Source organism: Vitis riparia, chromosome 14, assembly GCF_004353265.1.
Source record: "Vitis riparia cultivar Riparia Gloire de Montpellier isolate 1030 chromosome 14, EGFV_Vit.rip_1.0, whole genome shotgun sequence".
NCBI classification, from domain to species: domain Eukaryota; kingdom Viridiplantae; phylum Streptophyta; class Magnoliopsida; order Vitales; family Vitaceae; genus Vitis; species Vitis riparia.
Genome location: NC_048444.1, coordinates 3,186,562 through 3,205,144, shown reverse-complemented (window position 1 = coordinate 3,205,144; position 18,583 = coordinate 3,186,562). Strand labels below are relative to the sequence as shown.

General features: G+C 37.0%; 2 protein-coding genes across 2 annotated transcripts; one reads left to right on the top strand and one right to left on the bottom strand.

Moving 5' to 3' along the window:
* The first annotated feature begins 2,827 nt into the window (after positions 1-2,827).
* Positions 2,828-4,795, top strand: LOC117929451 (F-box/LRR-repeat protein 2). Its single transcript, XM_034849727.1, has one exon. The coding sequence runs from the start codon at positions 3,113-3,115 to the stop codon at positions 4,523-4,525; it is 1,413 nt and encodes a 470-aa protein (XP_034705618.1). The 5' UTR covers positions 2,828-3,112; the 3' UTR covers positions 4,526-4,795.
* An 8,886-nt stretch (positions 4,796-13,681) lies between these two features.
* On the bottom strand, positions 13,682-14,590 carry LOC117929887 (cyclin-dependent protein kinase inhibitor SMR6). The gene has a single exon (XM_034850325.1). The coding sequence runs from the start codon at positions 14,333-14,335 to the stop codon at positions 14,024-14,026; it is 312 nt and encodes a 103-aa protein (XP_034706216.1). The 5' UTR covers positions 14,336-14,590; the 3' UTR covers positions 13,682-14,023.
* Positions 14,591-18,583: the final 3,993 nt, after the last annotated feature.

Sequence of the window (18,583 nt, the reverse complement as noted above, 5' to 3'; positions counted from 1 at the left end):
AGGAATATCATAGGTAGGATTGCTTAGTTTACTCAAATGAGTCTGCTGAACTCTTGGGCTTGCAAGCTGACCATGAGTTTAAACCCAATCCAACCTACAATGGGGTCTGATTGATGAAGGCATTATAAGATTGTAGTTTGTGACCATCTACGAGGCTCTTCTCATGGTAAATTTGATATTCACTGAATTCTTACAGCTGCACCTGTACCATAGGGCATTATTAATCAGTTTAAGAAATGAATGAAGAATTTATGGGTTAAAAGCAGGTTCTTTGGGTCTGAAAACCTAGCTTAATCTGGATTTTGCAGCATGGACCGGATGGATTAGGTTTAGTACAGGGTGGGGACCAAAACCCATAACCTAAAAACCTGCATTGGATGCCTTTTAATCCATGGCAGTGACCCCTTTTGTATGGAGTATAGATTGGTTTTCAACTTGGCTCTCCCTGTCTCATCTGTCTATTCCCTAGAAGAGAGGGGATATATGAAAGGAAAATCAGCATGTTTATTCCCATAAAATATGGTGGTGTGGACATCTTTCCTTTGAATCGAAGGGAATCATCTAAAAAAAAAGCCATTTGGCTTGTTATCAGAGTAAAGAAAGGTGCTTGCTTAGTGCTGCTAATGGAAGTAAATTGAAGTGAAAGAAGAAGAAAGATTGATGAAGACCAGCCCTCTCGCTGACACGGATTATGCTCCCCATGGAATATATTTATTGTTTTGGACAATCAAAGAAGATGCCCAGAGGTTAAAAGGCAATATTCCACACCCACCTCCACAGGTAAGGAACTTATAATAGCATCAAAATCCTTTAATTACTTCATCCTCTTTCTGCTTGAATAGTGTAGACTCTCCATATATTTTCCCATAGGTTTAAGTCTTGTGTTTTATTATTTATTATCCAAAGTGTCTTCTAGGAATCTTTGCCTGTGGTACTTTGAAGCCATGCCTTTTTGATGGCCAGCATCAACCTAGTGTGGGGCTGCCTACTAGTGGTTGCGTTTGATAGTTGATCTCTGTAGGGTGAAGTTCAGTTGTGGGGCTGGTTCTTACGTCCCTAGTTTCATTTTCAACCACATGTGTTACAAAACAAAAGATCATGCATGACACGATTGCTTCTTGTTTGGCTCAAAATGGTGGTCCTGAGGCCCACACATTCATAATTAGAATTTCTAGAAGAATAAATATGAGTAGATGGATTCAACAAATTATTGCGTAAATTTCAATTTTTTAAATTAATTATAAAAGCACATATTCTCATTAGTATGTGACAATATTAAAAATTCAAACCTTTTTTTTAACCTTCAAATAAAATCATCTTTTACTTTTAAAATGGATTGTGGTGGAAAAGAGTTAATAAGAGTTTGTTTGATAATTGTTTTAGAAAAGAGATTTTTGTTCTCTATGATAAAAAAACAGAAAAGTATGTTTGATAACTAAAAAATAGAAATGTGGAATTGAGACGAGCTGGTTTGCCGATTGATTCGAGACGTCGACCGACGTGGTTCGAGGTGGTGGCCCAAGCTCGGACTGTAGTCATGCCCATGGAAACGTCGTTGCCTTGATTGTGGAACATAATGCGCGCTGTCGTGGCATGCCTCTAGGCACCTATGTGCTGAGGGCATCGGCCCATGGACCACCCATTCGGCCTGTCTTGAAACACAGACCAAAGAGTCTGACATGTGTGCGAGTCAACAGGTCAATAAACCTATAAAGTCCAAGGAAGCTGATTGGCGGGACCTCCCTTTGCGGGGTGCACCGTCAACTGACCTCGATTTAATAGTTTTTTGTTTCTAAAAACATAAAATATGATGTTTTTAAAGAATAATTTTTAGTTGTTTTTAATTATTTTATAATAACTGTTTTAAAAAATAATTATATAAATATGCATAATAATTAAAAATCAAGTACCATATAAAAAATTATTTTAAAAACATAAAAAATTAGATTGAAAACACCTTTGGTTCCTAAATAGACATTTGTTTTAGAAAGGGTCAGAACGTTTTTTGAAAATTGTTATGAAATAAAGCCTAAAACTACGAAATAATACTTGGATTGTTGCAAGTATTTTTAGGAGTTGGATCAAGTCTGCATCTAATAAAAGAAACAGTGATTAATTTCATGCATGGATTGTGAGGTAGAGACTAGAGAGTGGGGTAGGGTGGTGTTGCACGTGACGAAAACAAAGCTTGATGTGTTTTATTGGGAGTGTGAGGGTTTAGCTGTGACAGCTGCCTTGGAACAACAAAATATATTATTAATTGTATATAATTGAGTTGTAATTTATATTTGTTAATTATTTTTTATTTTACGTAATATTTAGTCTATTTAATCTATCATCTCACGCATGACGCAACATGAGGTGCGAGTGGATTTTCTGGCGTTGTTGGTGTCCATATTTAATTTCCTTTCATGAAATTGCGACGGCACATGAGGTGGCGTGGCAAGTCCAGAACGCTGAAAACAACGCCAACATTGAGACCAAAACCATTCGTCTTCCTCACAGCGCGTGGAATTTGAATTGTAATTAAAAAGTAAATATGAATATTTTTTTAAGAATAATAATGCAAATGGGGAAGACAAACATAAAAAGGAATCCTTTCCTTTACATACCTTTCTTATAATTTATTACAAATAAATCATGAGGATTAAAAAAATGATGGGATGGGGTGCCACGTGGGTATTTTTTTAATTTATAAATTTATAAAATGCATAGATTTTTTAATATGAAAATTGGGTAGTTAATGTTATTTGATGAGCATGATAATTGGGATGGGTCCAGCCGTCGAGGCCCTCGCCATTTTTATTCTCCTAACAGAAGGTGTGTGACACGTATATTGAAACCGCGAGTAGGCAAATATAGGCATTTCACACCTATTTCATTTCTGTCTTCCTCCCTCACCTAATCAGAACTCTTTCCTTCTCACAAATTCCTACAAAGAACCAGAAAAAAGGGGAGAGAGAAAGAAGGAAAGTGAGAGAAAAGCAAAGAAAATACCCTTCTAAACGCTGCGTTTTGGCAAGACCTAAGAGACAATGTTCTTCTTTTAATTCTTCTTGCTCATCATCGTCGGCGGTCAGTTGAGCTTGGAGCTGTGGGTGGCACTTGGCTGATGGATACAATCCTCTGCGACGAACTCCTCCAGGAAATTTTCCACCGTCTTCCTTCCTCTTCATTCTCCGCCGTCTCTCTCGTCTCCCGCCGCTGGCTCCGCCTCTACCGCACCTCCAGAACTTCCCTCTCTCTCTGTATCCCCCCTCGTAATTCTACTGTCGGTCCTCCCTGTGTGTTGTCTCTTCTTTCTCTTTATCCTTTTCTCTCTTCCCTCTCTATATCCTCCACCGATTCCACCACCGCCTTCTCCGACTACCTCCTCCGCTCTGTCTCGTCTTCTTGCTCCACTCTACGCCGCCTCAGCTTCTTGGTCGGCCCTGTCTCGCTATCCGCCCTTGTTTCTCTGTCTGCTTCCTTTACCCAACTCACCTCTCTCACTATTTCTCTCTCGACTCCTCTCTTTCTCAAGTGGGTAGGTTTTTTGCCTGCTCTGAAAGAGTTATCGGTTATTATATGTTCCAGAGATGTTGTAGAATTTGATTCTAAAGAAGAAGATGGGTTGTGGGTAAATGAAGGTTCTGATTCAGAATTGCCTTTGGAAAGTCTTTGCTTGTCGGGCCTTGGGTCCGATGTTTACGGTATCGGTTGGCTATGGAGGAGCTGTAAAAAGCTTCGAAAATTGCGCCTCTGCAACTGTGAGAGTATCGGTGATGGAGGGTCGTTTTCGTCATTTGATACATGTATACAGGGTCTTCAAGAAGTGGAGCTCAGAACATGTAGGAGTATTGTTGATGGGGTTTTACTGAAATTAGCTCAGAATTGTTTATCTCTGGATTCCTTATTGGTTTATGATGGTGGCAGTGAAGAGGGTTTTCTAAGGTTCATTAACCAATGTCGGTGTAATTTGAGGAAACTTGATCTTAGGTTACCTCTCGACCTCCATAATAGTCACCTCTTGGCTATTGCCCAGAATTGCAGGGGCCTCTCCAGTATTCGGCTCCAAAGTTGCTGTCTTGTTACTGGCGATGGCCTCAAGAGTCTAGTAATGGCCATGAGTAATGGGCTTGAAGAATTGGCACTCATAAATTGCGATGTGGTGGAAAGGGTACCTGGGATGCTCACCACATTAGGACAAAACTTAAAGGGGTTGAGGAAATTGGATTTATCTTATAATGAAATGTTGTTGGATAAGGAGTTTATTTCGATGCTCGTTTCATGTAATTATCTGATTGATTTGAGGTTAAGAGGGTGTAGACGGCTAACTGGTGCAGCCTTGGTTTCTACTATTAAAAACTGCAGATATTTGGAGAGCTTAGATATCATGAATTGTTCTGGGATAAAGGCTGATGCTGTTGAGGCATTTGTTTTGAATTCTCGTCGATTGAGACGCTTGTTGGTGGAGGAAAGCAAGCTATCAGTGTTGCATGAACATGGGCATCAAATTAATTTATCAAGGTTAATGTTTGATTAATCAAATTGATGGTAGAAGAACTGCAATTTCTGTCATTTGCAGTATCAGAAGGAAATGGTTCATATTTCCCATTTCTTGGTCCATCTCTGATTATGAATGCTTTATGTTTTACATTGTTTGTGTTGTGAAATTGAGAGTAGTTCACTCTGCTCGGTCAATAATAATGCTTGTACAGATGCTTGAATACTTCAATGTTGAATGATTGAATCAGTTGTATGTGAGTATTCCTTATTTGTTATAATCTAAAAAAACCATATTTTTTTAATTCTTTATTGTGCTGTTTGCTTCTACCGAACATGCCGAACATTGCAACTACTTTTGGTCTCTTCAATTGCTTTTCAGTTTGTAATTCATACATAGACTATTTCCAAATTCAGTCTTTTATTGCATAAGTTTTTGTTTGGAAATCAAGTAGCCAATAGCCTTGATTTTTTTGCCTTGGTTATTCATATTAGATTAAAGGGAACGATTAAGTCCACAATTTCCATATATTTGACTATTGTTTTTCATATTTATTCGCGGTTGACCCTGTGCATGGTGGTTATATGTTTGAAATATAAAGTATATGAGGACAAAGCAATGTGGCAGGAGAAGTTTATTTTCTCCATTACCCTTCAGCTTTCTCCTTCATCTCCTCCTATCCTTCCCCCATGCAAAGTCTAGAAGTCACTATAAGCCCAACACCACTCAATTAAAGCTAAAAATTCAATGATCCTATAATCCCTCCTCTAAAGAAGCGTGGCTTTGTATCTACTCCGGCTTAGAGACTGGCTTTTCACAATTGAATTTAGGATTAAGAAGCTTTTAGTTCTTCTTGCAAGCAAGTTGTTTGGAATTTTGAATAGCTTTGTTGAGTGTAGGTTGTGTAAGGCACTAAGGGAGACATGAGTAGAAGGCATTAGTCAGTCTAAACCATCAAACAATGAACATAGCATCCTTGGATGAGGTTATGAAGTTCTAACTTCTCAGTGGTTGTTCAAGAGTTCTCTACGTTTGTGTAGCTCAAAAGTGCCTACTACCCTGCAAGAGCAAAGGATGAGCACAGAGGACATGGTAATGAAACAATTGGTTTACTGAAAGTTTGAAAGCAGAAATGAGCTGGCTACAATGGTCCTCTTTTCATCATAGGCAACGGTGAATTGTTCATCTGGAGTACTTAAAGAGTATCTTCCTCTATTTTCAGGGTTCTTTTTTTTGAAAGGAATGATAAATTTTCATAGTTGGTGAATTGCTCATCTGGAGTGGTTAGAGTATCTTTCTCGTTCAGGGCTCAAGTTTTTATCAATTTTCAAGAAATGTTGGTGTAACACTTAAAATTTCTACATGTTTGTGTAGCTCAAAAGTGCCTACTACCCTGTAAGAGGGAAGGATGAGCACAGAGGATATGATAATGAAACAATCTATTTACTGAAAGTTTGAAAGCTGAAACATACTGACTACTTGCCTTATTAACAGCAAAATATGAGTTGCTGTTTAGGCCTGAGAATTTCAAGAAGAGCAGGAGAAATGAGCTGGCTACGATGGTCCTTTTTTCATCATGGGCAGTACTTATGTTGGAGAATTGTTCATTTGGAGTACTTGAGTTAAAAGAGTGTCTTCCTCTATTTTCATTTTTCAGGGTTCTTCCTCTGAAAGCAATGATAAATTTCCGTAGTTGGTGAATTGTTCATCTGGAGTACTTTAAGGGTATCTTTCTCATTCAGGGCTCCCCCTTTGGCAGGAATTACCAATTTTCAAGAAATCTTCTTAAAAATCCTTTTATTTTCCATTAGATGCTGCAGCCAATGTTTACTCTTTTGAGGAGATTTTGGAGAGGCAAGGCTGATCTCTCCTGTTCACAAACATTACATTCCTGGCATTTCTCCTAGACGGCCTTATGAAATGTGGGCAATGTCATTGCAGAAATTCATTAGGTTCTGTATTGATTTAAGAACTTGAAGCATGAACTTGGAAAAAACAGGAATCATAGTTGGCAATGAGTAGGACTTGCTAGTAGTCGTCAGGTCGCATTGAAGATGGTGTACCATAGTTCATAAATGGCAAGCCAAAGTCAGCCAAAAAAAACAAAAGTCATTCCAGTTGAAGGGTCGACCTTCAGAAAGGTAGATGGATTGATCCTTCAGAGTTTAATGCCTTTAATCAGGTACTCTTGTAGGTGAGTTGACTTTTGCCAACTCTGAATGAAATGCATTTGGGTGGAAGGTCCAGTTAGTCATTCTTAAATTTATTCCCAAAGATATTAAAAAGTTTTAAAGTGAATTTAAGAAGCTACGGCCACCCTTTTTAGATGGGTCATGTTCAGTAAGGAGCCCTTCCTGAGATGTGGTCCTCCTCCAGAATTGATATTGTATCCCTTTGTGGTTTTGGTTTTGTTGCTTGAATTGTAACACAAAGCACCTGAAATTTGAGGCTTGCTTAGACTGTGTTATGATGAGTCACGTTGGCTGCCTGCTTAAACTAATCTTCAAGGCTTCTCCACACCCATATGGGATAAAGATTTGACCTCCACCTCTGGCACAGAATGAGGTCAAACTATTCAAAACCTTGAAAACTGTGTGGTGGATTAGATTAAGGTGTGAGAAATTGGTCACGTTTAACAGACTAATCCAGGTAAGAATTATGCCGAGTGTCGGTGCATCAATGTCATGTATTTCACATGGATCATGCTTTGATATTTTGTCATTATCTCTTATCCTTGTAGATGCATCCATTTGAGTTTCATTATTTCTTCTTCCTTGTGCTATTATTTCTCCTTGGTATGCATAAATAAATCATTGCAGCCTACTTTCCTTCATCTTATCTTTGTCTTTTTCTATTCTTCTCTATCTCTCAACACATTCATCTAAGAAAAATATTCCGTGGTAGGGTTTCTTTCGGCTGTGGATTAACAATGCTCACTGTACATAGAAAAAAGGGTCCTCCCCCCTTTTGATTTTTTTTTTCTTTTGTTTTGAACTTTGTCAGTTTGGAATATATCGTGGATAAGCATATTAGTTTCAGCTTTTAGAAAAATTAGGAAATGGAAATGGATCAAAACTCATAGAAGAATTGAGAAAAACTTCAAGAAATGATTAAACATGCAATAATACATATTGAAGTTGTTTTATCGAAGAAAATAATGTTTTACAAAATTTGCGATATTTGACGATGATGTAATGTGTACTGATAAGAAATATGAATTTTTAAAGTGTGCATTCAATATTAAAGTTAATATTTAATTTCATTAAATGTTAATAGTTTATATAAATTCCATTCTAATGGTTCTCTTTAATACTAAAATGAAAATGAATTGTGTCGGTGATACTTGAGAATGAAGTCTATTTTGATGGAGACAATATTGGTGCCGTAAAGAGGAGTTTATTAATTATGAATATGTCACGCATAAGTCTCTTGATTCCTACCTAGTGCTTTTCTATAGATTGGAAACTTCCCATCTCATAATCTGGAATAGTCGGCTTTCACTTGTCACATTAGAACGATAAATGTTAGTCTCATTTAATGAGTCATTGTGTCGACTCTATACTTGTGGACTCAAAACTGATAGAAAAAGACTAATTGTCAAGAAAAGTCTCCTTTTTCTTGTCTCCTTTTTCTATATGTCTTCCTATAGCTAGGGATAGCAAGAAAAGCCTATTGAGGTGGGGATGCATAGTAATAATCTAGGTTAGGGTTAGAGATGAGAACCCTATTTCATGCCTCCTCCACACCTTGATTATATATATATATATATATATATATATATATATATATATATATATATGTATGTATACTTTTATATTTAAAAATTTAAAAATAAATATAAAAATTATGAAATTAAAAGGCTAAAAAGGATTCACCATCCCCATCCCCATCCCTACCTCACCTAGTGTAAAATGAGGAATGAAGAATAAATTTACAAAGGGAGATAGGGATAAGGAAGCCCTCCTCAACCTCGACCTGCCTTGTTTTAATGGATGTTGATTTTGGTTATGTTGTCCAACATTCTCTCTACCATGGCTGTCATTATCATCTCTCTCCTTTTGAGATAGTATAGATGAAACTAGAAGCAACAACACCATTTCTTTGGTTAAGACTCATGGAGTCAATGATAACACAAGGAGGTTGTATTAGTGGTCGCGTTGCTTGCTCAAATGAATTTGCTTTGCCTTTACTATGAACTTCTTCAAACAACACTCTTCAAGTATCAATGCTAGCATAAAAAACATGTGTGACAATTTGTGAATTAGGATTTCTGTGGTCATTATCTAACTTAGTCAACTTTATCCATCTACCGCAAATGATGATACATCCACAAGGCTTCCATTTTCCTTTTTGGGTAATGACACAAGCTTCCATTTCATTGTGTGCCTAATCTTTATCTCATAAGGAAATGGAGTGGGTATGCCTATTGATATGTAATAAAAAAGTAAAAATTATTATAAACATAGTCACTAAGTAATATGCACATTGTTAATACTTAATAGTAATTTCACTTATAATAATTATCTTGACATGTTATGCACTAATTTTTGAAGTGACGAGACAACACTTTTTATGAAAAAAAATACTCTTATAGATGAAGAATTTGCTAATCAATTACTTTATGGTTTCTTTGATTGAACTACTTTTGAACACATCTTTAACACTAATTGAACTAGATGATTTCAAGAGTGATGGTGCGGGGTGTTGGATTTGAGACTCGAATACTTTGTATTCATTGAATAAGTATTAGTATATCATTAGGATGACCACTACCTAAAAACTCTCTAATCTTATGTTTTGCTTCCAATAAAGGCATGTTGTCGTTACCTTTCTTATTCAATAGCCTTCGATGCTCAAATTGCAACTTGGTAGGCCTTTCGCTTGTTAGAGTACTTAAACTGCAATTCGATAAGCCTCTCTTTTGTTAGAGTGCCTTATTAGTTGGGCACATGTATTCCTCATCATCATCACCCTTTGTTTGTCTTTGATTTTCTATCATTGTGTCATGTAATTCAGCTTAAATTTCCTTTGTATGTAGAACATTTTTTGTTTTTGCCTTACTCTTTTGTATGAAAAACGCCTTTCTTCTTGGGTTTTAGGAGGCATGTTGTGATGGGTATGTAGGTGAAATAATAAGCAATCCAATTTGAATCTCCTTTTGTATGTGGAGTCTTTTTTATGTTTTTGTTTTACTCTTTTGTATGAAAAAAACTTTTATCTTTATGTGGACTTTATAAGACATGTTAGAATGAGTTTGACGGTTTATATGTGATAAATGAAATTTAAATTGTATGATACCATCACTTTAAATGCTATAATGATAAAATAAGCATTTTGTACTATTTATGTTCCCTTCCACTATAATACAACAAAATTTCACCGACAATCTCGTGTGCCACATCCACATCCACTAGCCATTGGTTATAAGTATTGAATTAAAAAAATAAATTGAAATTTTGTATGTCTATAAGAGAAACCATATATTATTAAATTAAATTAAATATTAAAGTAATATTTTTTAGTTATACAGAAAAATTATATTAAATTAGATATTCCAGTAATATTTAAATTAAAGAAATTAAATAAATACCTTAAAAAGTTAAAAACAAATAATAAATTATACAATTTTAAGGATAAATAACCATTCATATCTAATTAAATTAAATGAGAAATAAAATTGAAATTTAATTCATCATATTAAACAATGACTTTACCATCAAGTTTTGAATGTTAAAATAAAGAACGAGAATTGAGAATTAATTTCATTCCTATTCATTAATGTATAGATTATCTTTTTAGAATGAGAATAAAAATAAAAAATTTATTAATATCAAAATAAAATCTTGTTCTAAGTAGGCTTTCATTAATATGGAAATCAAACTTCATTTGAATCGAAAATAAAATGGATATAGGTTTAAATATTGAACTATATAAACAATTGAAAATTAATATGAGATTAATTTTGAACAACTGCTTTTCCGACTCTTTTGGGCAGATTGCCTGAAAATCCCATACCTTAATCATGTATTCATGTTGTTCATTCTAGATTAATCAATCTTTAAACTCTAAAAGTCAACGAAATTGACGGCTTCAATCCGCCCTTTTTCTTTACTCTTTACCCATCAGTCATCACACGGTTGTCCAACCGGTGCCCGGAGAGAAAGACCACATGCAAAAATGATCGAAACCAAGAGACAAAAATTAGACCCAAACGGGGTTCTAATTGACGAAATTGACGGCTTCAATCCGCCCTTTTTCTTTACTCTTCACCCATCACACGGTTGTCCAACCAGTGCCCGGAGAGAGACCAAACGCAAAAATGATCGAAACCAAGAGACAAAAATTAGAACCAAACAGGGTATTAGCCGCCACAGCCCGCTTTTCCCGGGCCTCCTCTTTTTGGCGGGAAACACGCTGCGAAATGAATCCAAAGTTTGAAATTTAGGTGTAGTTCTTCCCGCCAAAAAAGAAAAAAGGAATTCAAACGGGCAGGTCGGGCAGCCCAAAACCGCGTAAAGCCGCCTCCGAGTCTCCGACCGAAGCCTCAATAAGAAAAGGAGGAACGGAAGCCGATGGAGAGTTTTTTTTTAATGAGGTTTTAGTGTTTTACCGTCTTAGCATTTGGAAATAGGAGAATCTTTTATTATGGTAACTTAGGATTCCTTGTACCCCCATGTGTACATGTCTACCCCCTTCTCCTTCATTGGATTCCCCCCTCTCCTTTTTCCCAATCCAATTACCAACTACCCACAATCAAAACCCTTCTCTTTTTTCTCTCATTCTCACCCCCCCTACAACCCACCGCCACTCTCTTCTTTTGACTTCTTTCTCAGCTACTTCATTCTCAACTTTTTCCTTATTACCGACCTGACCCACATATTCCTCATTTCAAAACCAAGGTTGAAGTGCTTCCCCTTCATGTTGTTGTGTCCATGCAATTTGTTCAACAAATTTGTGAAGTAAAACCATAGTCTCTCACCTTCTTCTAATCCTGCATTTTTTGAGTACTTTTTTTATAGTAAAACTGTGAAATCTCCATAAATTTCTCTAGTGATGAAGACCTAGTCCACTGCTAGCCACCAACCACATGGCTCACTAGACAATCAATGCATCTTCTGTTTGTTGTTATTCAAAATTTCAAATAGTACACCCTAATTTGTTTCCTTACGTTCTGGAATCACTTTTTAATGTTTTATTTCAACGCGGTTTTGACTCAATAATGATATCTTAGGACTAATCTGATACAGCAATTATTGGGCTAAGTTAGTGACAGTGGGTTTAGGCAGTGTGTTAGTGTATTTCCCTTGACCTCCATAACAGGGCTTCTTCATTACAGCTCTAGGTGACAGGGTCCAGGGTCCAGGGACTTGAGGATTGGATTTGAAAATATGCCTGTGGCTTCTAATAAAGACCCTTTGGATTGGCCTAACTGATGAATATGCAGGCAATCATATCATTTGTTATGTAGCTTTACTGTTGTCTCTATCAAATTAAATGATCTTTGTAAGGTCTCCAGAGACGAGCAAATCCCAAGTTGGCCATGAGGACTTGCTTATGAGAGCTTCTTGGAGACGACAAGAAGAGGTCTTTCACCTTGTCCTCACTTATTCAAAATCCATTCATTGAATGTTACAGTGTTTGTCATTTCCTCTGGAAAAAGTTTGCTTTCTCGAGAGGGTTTACCTAGCATGTGAAAAAGTACTTTCATTACTGGGTGTATTTTATATGCCTTTTGCCATTTAACTGATAATTTAGTGGATAGTCCTTATGATAATCGTACATGAATGCAGCTTTGAGTGCACCTTTCAGTAGGTTTTTTTTTTCCTTTTGTTCCTTCTGTTCTTTTGCATACCCCAGATTCATGCTGAGAATAATAATGTTCATAATCTGTGATTGAAATAGCTTTGTGAAATCGAATGGCTTATTTAGACTTAGGCCTGTAACAGTAGATAATATGTTAAAAAAACAGTGTAGTGAAATTTGAGCTTAGCTTCGTCAAGATTCAACCGGACGTTTTTCTGCAAAATGAAACTTTCTTGGCAAGACTGTTGATTTGGCAGGGTGCAGAGAAAATAAAAGAGTACCAGGAAAATATTTCTATCAGGAAAAAAAGGAAGGGAAAAAACCAACGGTCCAAAATCAATGCCAAGTTGCCAACTAACCATATTGGAGTTGACACTTAGGTCATTCAATTCAAAATGACTACTAGCTAGCTGACAAAGGTGGAGCTTAATTTTAACTTAAAAGTGTTGCAAGATGCTTTGTTAAGTGGTTGTGATCCCTAGAAATCATTATTTATAATGCGAAAGGAATCCTAGATTAGTTGAACTTCCCCTTATCACCTTTTACACAAATCTCTTCTTGCTTGATCAGGGGCAACATACATATCCTGTCTGACTCCACCATAAACAAATGTGGGTTTGGTACATGATAAACATGCCTCAAATCTTATCCTGAACCACATCCATTTACCATGTTGAAGCCAAACCAGCAAACTGTCTTTGTCAAGAAGTGTTTGAACCAAACGATGCTTAAACCCCACATAGGATTCTAATCTAAAATCTCCATATGCGTTTGTCCTTTTATCACCAGTGAAGCATGAGGAGGAAGTTGGTTTGGCATAGAGCTCTAAGTGAAGTGGGTCATGGGAGTGGGGCACAGGAAGACTAAAGAGAGGGTGGCAGAGCATAAAAAAAGGTACTTGCGCTGAGGAAGGTTGTGAAGGATTTGTCACAGTCAACCAGTTGTATGAAGCATCCGTGCAGCATCACCAGCCATGAAAAAGATATCCTTTTACATGTGTTGGGCAACTTTTGGATTCTTAGCTAGATATTGACTGGCGTTTGGTGTCGTATGCAAATAACACAAATGGATGTGTCTCTGGAGAGGGGGAGATGGGGACTTGGGAGAGAGTTCAAAACAAAAATGTAAAGGGGAGGTGGTGGTGAAGGGACGAGGAAGTGGGAGTTGATGAGTGGAGCAGAGCAGAGCAGAGACTTGATGAATGATGAGTGGGGCAGAGTTCATAAACAGTGAAACATAAGAGTAAAAGGGCAGAGAGATTCACTTAAGAATCATGAGCGGAGCAGGGTTGATAAGCATAGCAAATAGCAAATATGAACTCTGCTCATGCCATTTTCAGCTTTACAAACATGTGAGATTGAGAGAGAGAGATGAAAAAAAGAAGTCAGTTCATCCAAGCTCAAAATCCTCAAAACCTCACTTAACATTAAGCACTGAAAGCAGTGCATCTCATTCCAACAAACATGGAAATAAGAAAGAAAAAGGAAAGAAGAGAGTAGGACTAGTAATGCTAAACCAAAACAAAAACACTCCAAAAACATACCAACGAGAAAAATGAAAAACACTTGTCATTAAGCAAAAATGAAGAACTACACTAGACTACCGATTTCATAAACATACTATCTTTGTACATCATCAACTCTTCTCCACTACTGAGAACCGGAAAAAGAGAAACAAAGCAGAAACCAGATTCATGACTATATGGGTTCCAAAACCCCTCCTAATCTCAACACCTTAATTCGCCCTCTCAACATGGCGTATAAACACTGATTCCAAATCAGGAGGCGTGAAGAACTCCCTCACACCATTCAAATGACATCTCGACGGTCGTCGCTTCCTAGGCGCCGGCGGGCACGGCAATCTCTCCGGTATTCTCGCTTCTTTCGTTGTCGGGGTCGTTGAACATGCCTCGTCATCGCTCTCCTTCTCTCTGGGCTTAGTACTCACGGGCCTCAACGGAGCCCGTATCGATATTCCGGCGATTACCCATTTCTTACCCTCAGATTCTATACTTCCATCCACTTGCGGCTTCTCCGAAAAACCCATCTCCAATTAGAACACCCAGAACAACCCAGATGCAGAACAACACCAAAGTGAAGAAAAAGATGGGATTTGATCAAAGAATCAGAACAAATCAAGAAAAATGGGAGAGAAAATTGGTGTGGGAAAGGAAGAACAAAGAATAAGCGAAAAGGGTCTTTGTTTCTATGCGAATAGTGTTGGAGAAGAAAAGAAGAGAGAAGTAGGTTTGAATGAAGAACGAATATTGTGAAAGAGGAAAAGAGATTATATTTGGGGGGAAAGCTTCGTGAGATACAAAAATGTTGGTGGTGAGCTGCCCGTTAAATTACGGGCAGCCGAAACCGAGTGAAACTCTGATTTTGGCGCCAAAATTTGGGGTTTAGTTGATAACGGCTCTATTTCCCGCGTTTATTTCCTTTCTTTTTTTGGTTGATTTCCGGTTTTGCCCTCGCTTCGCATTATTGTTGTCTGGGAAGTGATGCGGCCGCACGATCACCGGTGATCTTGAAGGCAATGGAACGGTGTCGTTTTAATCAAGAAAAACCAAAAACCTTTCATTGGGCCTGGCCCATTCAAAATGACTGCTCCTAGGACATCGGAGAACAGAACTGGATTCAACTAGAAAATTGGCTTCTTGAAAAATGATGAGATAAAGCATGATTTTAATTGGGTTGAAGTGAGATTGATCACCACAAACACTGGATCAAAGTTTTGATTTCTGAATTTGAAGCTAAACATTTTTCCTTTCAAGAGTGGTAATAGCAAGGTGTAAAAGTTCAGTCCAAATCAGAAAAACACGATAAATATTTAGAATTCGTTTGATAGTAATTTTAAGAAGTGTTTCTAATGTTTTCAAGTGTTGAAAAAAAAATAAAAACGTTTCCTAAAATCACTACAACGCACTTTTAGTTTTGAATTCCCATTCTCCCCATACATTATTGCAACAGATTCAGAAGCCTGTTATTTGGAGAATGAGTACTGTAGATTATTTAGGGTTTTTGACTAATGGTGAAAAACCCACTCGTGATTGGTTGGGTTGGCACCCTGCAGGAGATGACACTGGACCTAATAAGGAAAAATGCATTTCAATTGTGAAACCCTTTGGATTCCTTCAAAAAGCTTAACAACTTTCATGTTCAATTGTTCTTGCCATCATTCTGATACTTTCAATAGACCACCAAGAAAACAAAAAAAAAAAAAATGATCTTATTTCAAAAACTTCCTTCTATCTCTAAAAAATTCAAAGAGATGTTTCAAAATATCCATTCCCACCTTTATATTTAACCCTCAAGGGTGAATATTTTTTTCTTTCTGCCCTTTTCCTCAGAAAAGAAAAAGTCCACAATCAGCTACTGGGCATTATTTTTCTAGGAATGGATTCCATTTCCATCATCCCTTAGAAAACAAGCATATTGCTTTCGTGCTGAAATCAGCCACCATTTTCTCCACGCCACAGGCCTCCTAATACAAACCCTCATATCATAGGTTTCTGATATGCTCTGCTTCAGTGTCAATGAGTGATGGTACCAAAAGAAGAAATTAAAAAAAGGGGGAAGGGGGGTGGAGCATGTTTATCAGATCTCAGCTGATGCAGCAGTGGGGCCCCATGGACGGCCTGCCATCTTTGACAACCCAATAAGAGGCCAGAACCAGAGAACCTCTGACATGGCGCCACGTATGCCACTAGGCTGTCCTCTACTTTTAATTTCTGATCATATGGTTGTCTCTCTCTGAGGTCCCATCAATGTTGGGCCCACCTGCACTCACTTCAAATTGCAATTTGCAACCCCAACTTCTGTTTCCCCATCTTTTATAAATTATTACTTATCAGCTTTCCTTTTCACTGGGCGTTGCTGATTCAAACCATCCAACAACACGCACACAAGCCAGGCCTCCCCTGTTCATCTACCATTCAACCCATGAAGCAGTATCATACTTTGAGACGTCTACAATAAGTGTAAGTGTAACATGAGAATGACCCAAATGGTAACAGCACCTACCCAATTCCCTTTCTTGGGGTTTGTAGCAATGACCTCAAACAACAGGGTCTCTGTTTCTATTCCTTTTGGTTGGAAAGTAGTGATTCTATAGCCAACTCCTGACGGGTTGCCCATAAACATTAGGGACTTTTGTCACTTCGGAAGGGCAAAAGCCACAAAACAGAGCAATAGACTTTCAATTTTGCCACATTTGAATATTTCCAGCTGGCTTAAAGATTGGTGAATGTTGATTTCATATGAGGCAATATTTGAGTTCTGGTGACCTTCTCTGTTTTTGAACGGTCGTTGTTGCTTCAGAGGGTCGCTAAGCAACTGTCACTAACACTTGTCTTTTTGGTAAAATGCTACAAAATTTTGGGTTGGGTGATTGAATAAGGCAGAAGCCAATTATATGCATTTTTTCTCTCGAAAGAGTGGCCGAGGGGTCGGCAATTGCTTTCGGAAACAATTCTAAAAAATTGTTTTTGAAAACTGATTTTTGATTTTTGTAGGACAAAGGTTTACCTGAAACCTAAAATATTTTTAACCCGTTTTGACTGTTTTTAAATATGTTTTAAAAATAATTTTTATATCTAATATTTTATTTTTAATTATTTTAGTATAATCATTTCCTAAAACAACTCTTCGAAAACAAGTAAAAAATACTAAAATATGTTATTTGAAAATACCCTATTTTTTGTCATTAAGAATAGAAAATAGAAAACAGTTTTTAATTATTGAACATATTTTCGATATTTTTTGTTCTAAAGAACAAAAAATAGTTCCAAACAAGTCCCAAGTTTTCAGAAGATTTGGCTAAGCATCAGAAGCAGAGTATTAAGCAAATAGCAAACTAGAAATACTGCACAACATAAAAGTTCAGGATAACATTCCTCATCTGGTTGAACACTCGTATATGTGCTTGCTTGTAACCAGGGGGCTTTCTATGATTTTCATCCTATAACAGTAAGCTGCAAAAGGACAAAAATAAAATGAAAAAAAAACATATAAATTCAGTATACCATAGGGGCATGGAAGCATTTAGAAAAATACTTGATAACATGGGAGACCTGATGCATGCATGTTATGACCACAAATGAAAAAAAAATAGGAAAAGCTCTTTTCAATTGAAAAAATGGAAAAGCAAAAGCCAAGTTGAAATCACCTCCATCCATCCACGTAGGGGCGGCTAAGAATGACAATAAATATTTGTTGGGTCGGTTTGATTTGGATTGTTTTTTTGTAATGTTATGCAACCCCTTTTATTTATACCTATGCATTATTGTTTTCACTTTTCCCCTTGGGGCCTCTGTGACATATCGGTGACGCTCATAAAAGATACTTGTACTGCAACACAAAGAATAAGCTGCTTTCCTTGGACATTATCAACATGTTCTGTCACATTATTGGCTGGCAAAGCCATCAGGAATGTCCATCACTATCTATAGAGTAGTCCAACCTAGATGGTTCAATTAACTGACCAGGTCTGGGGTGGTAAACACATGACCATTATGGACATTAACAATAAGGATTTGTGGGCAAATATTCTAAGCAGCATTATTTAACATTAACAACAGTTTTTCATGAATAATATTCATGTTGGAACTTTATATTTTAGTCCAATGGATTCCTAGGACACCAAATTCTGGGACCCTCCATGGTGGCTAACTCAGTCCATGCATATATATTGTATATATAAGACAGAAGATTCCCTTCCTATCTGTTTAGATGTGCATTAGGCTTTATCTTTAAGTCTAAATCATTATCATTACCATGGTAGAATGTTATGTTTGGACTTATTACATAAGTAAACCAAATACAACCACTCAGTGGCACTTACTTTCCTTCTACTTAATCACCTTTTGGACAATTGAAACTAACCGTGACTTGATCGTTCACTAATTGAAATGGGCACTTGAGATGACAGAATACCCAAGTATTACTAAAACAATAGGAATAAAGTTTAATCCAAACATCCTACATTGCTAATTAATAAAAAACAAACCGAGGCAGATTTGAACTCACTTCCATGCTATTTGAACCTTGCTCTGATAAAATTGAGTGAAAAATTTCATTTTCCTGAAGCTAAGTTTCAATATGGATTCTTTTTAATTGCTTGAATGTTTAGTCATTTCACTAAGAATGTATCCATGAATATGCCCATGAATATTTACTTACTTCTCTCTGGCATCAGCATTACTTTTGAAAGGGAATAATTCTTGGACTACGCAAAAACAATGCTGGGCAACAACATCTACAGTTGACTAACAACCATGAAAAGAACTGGTATGCC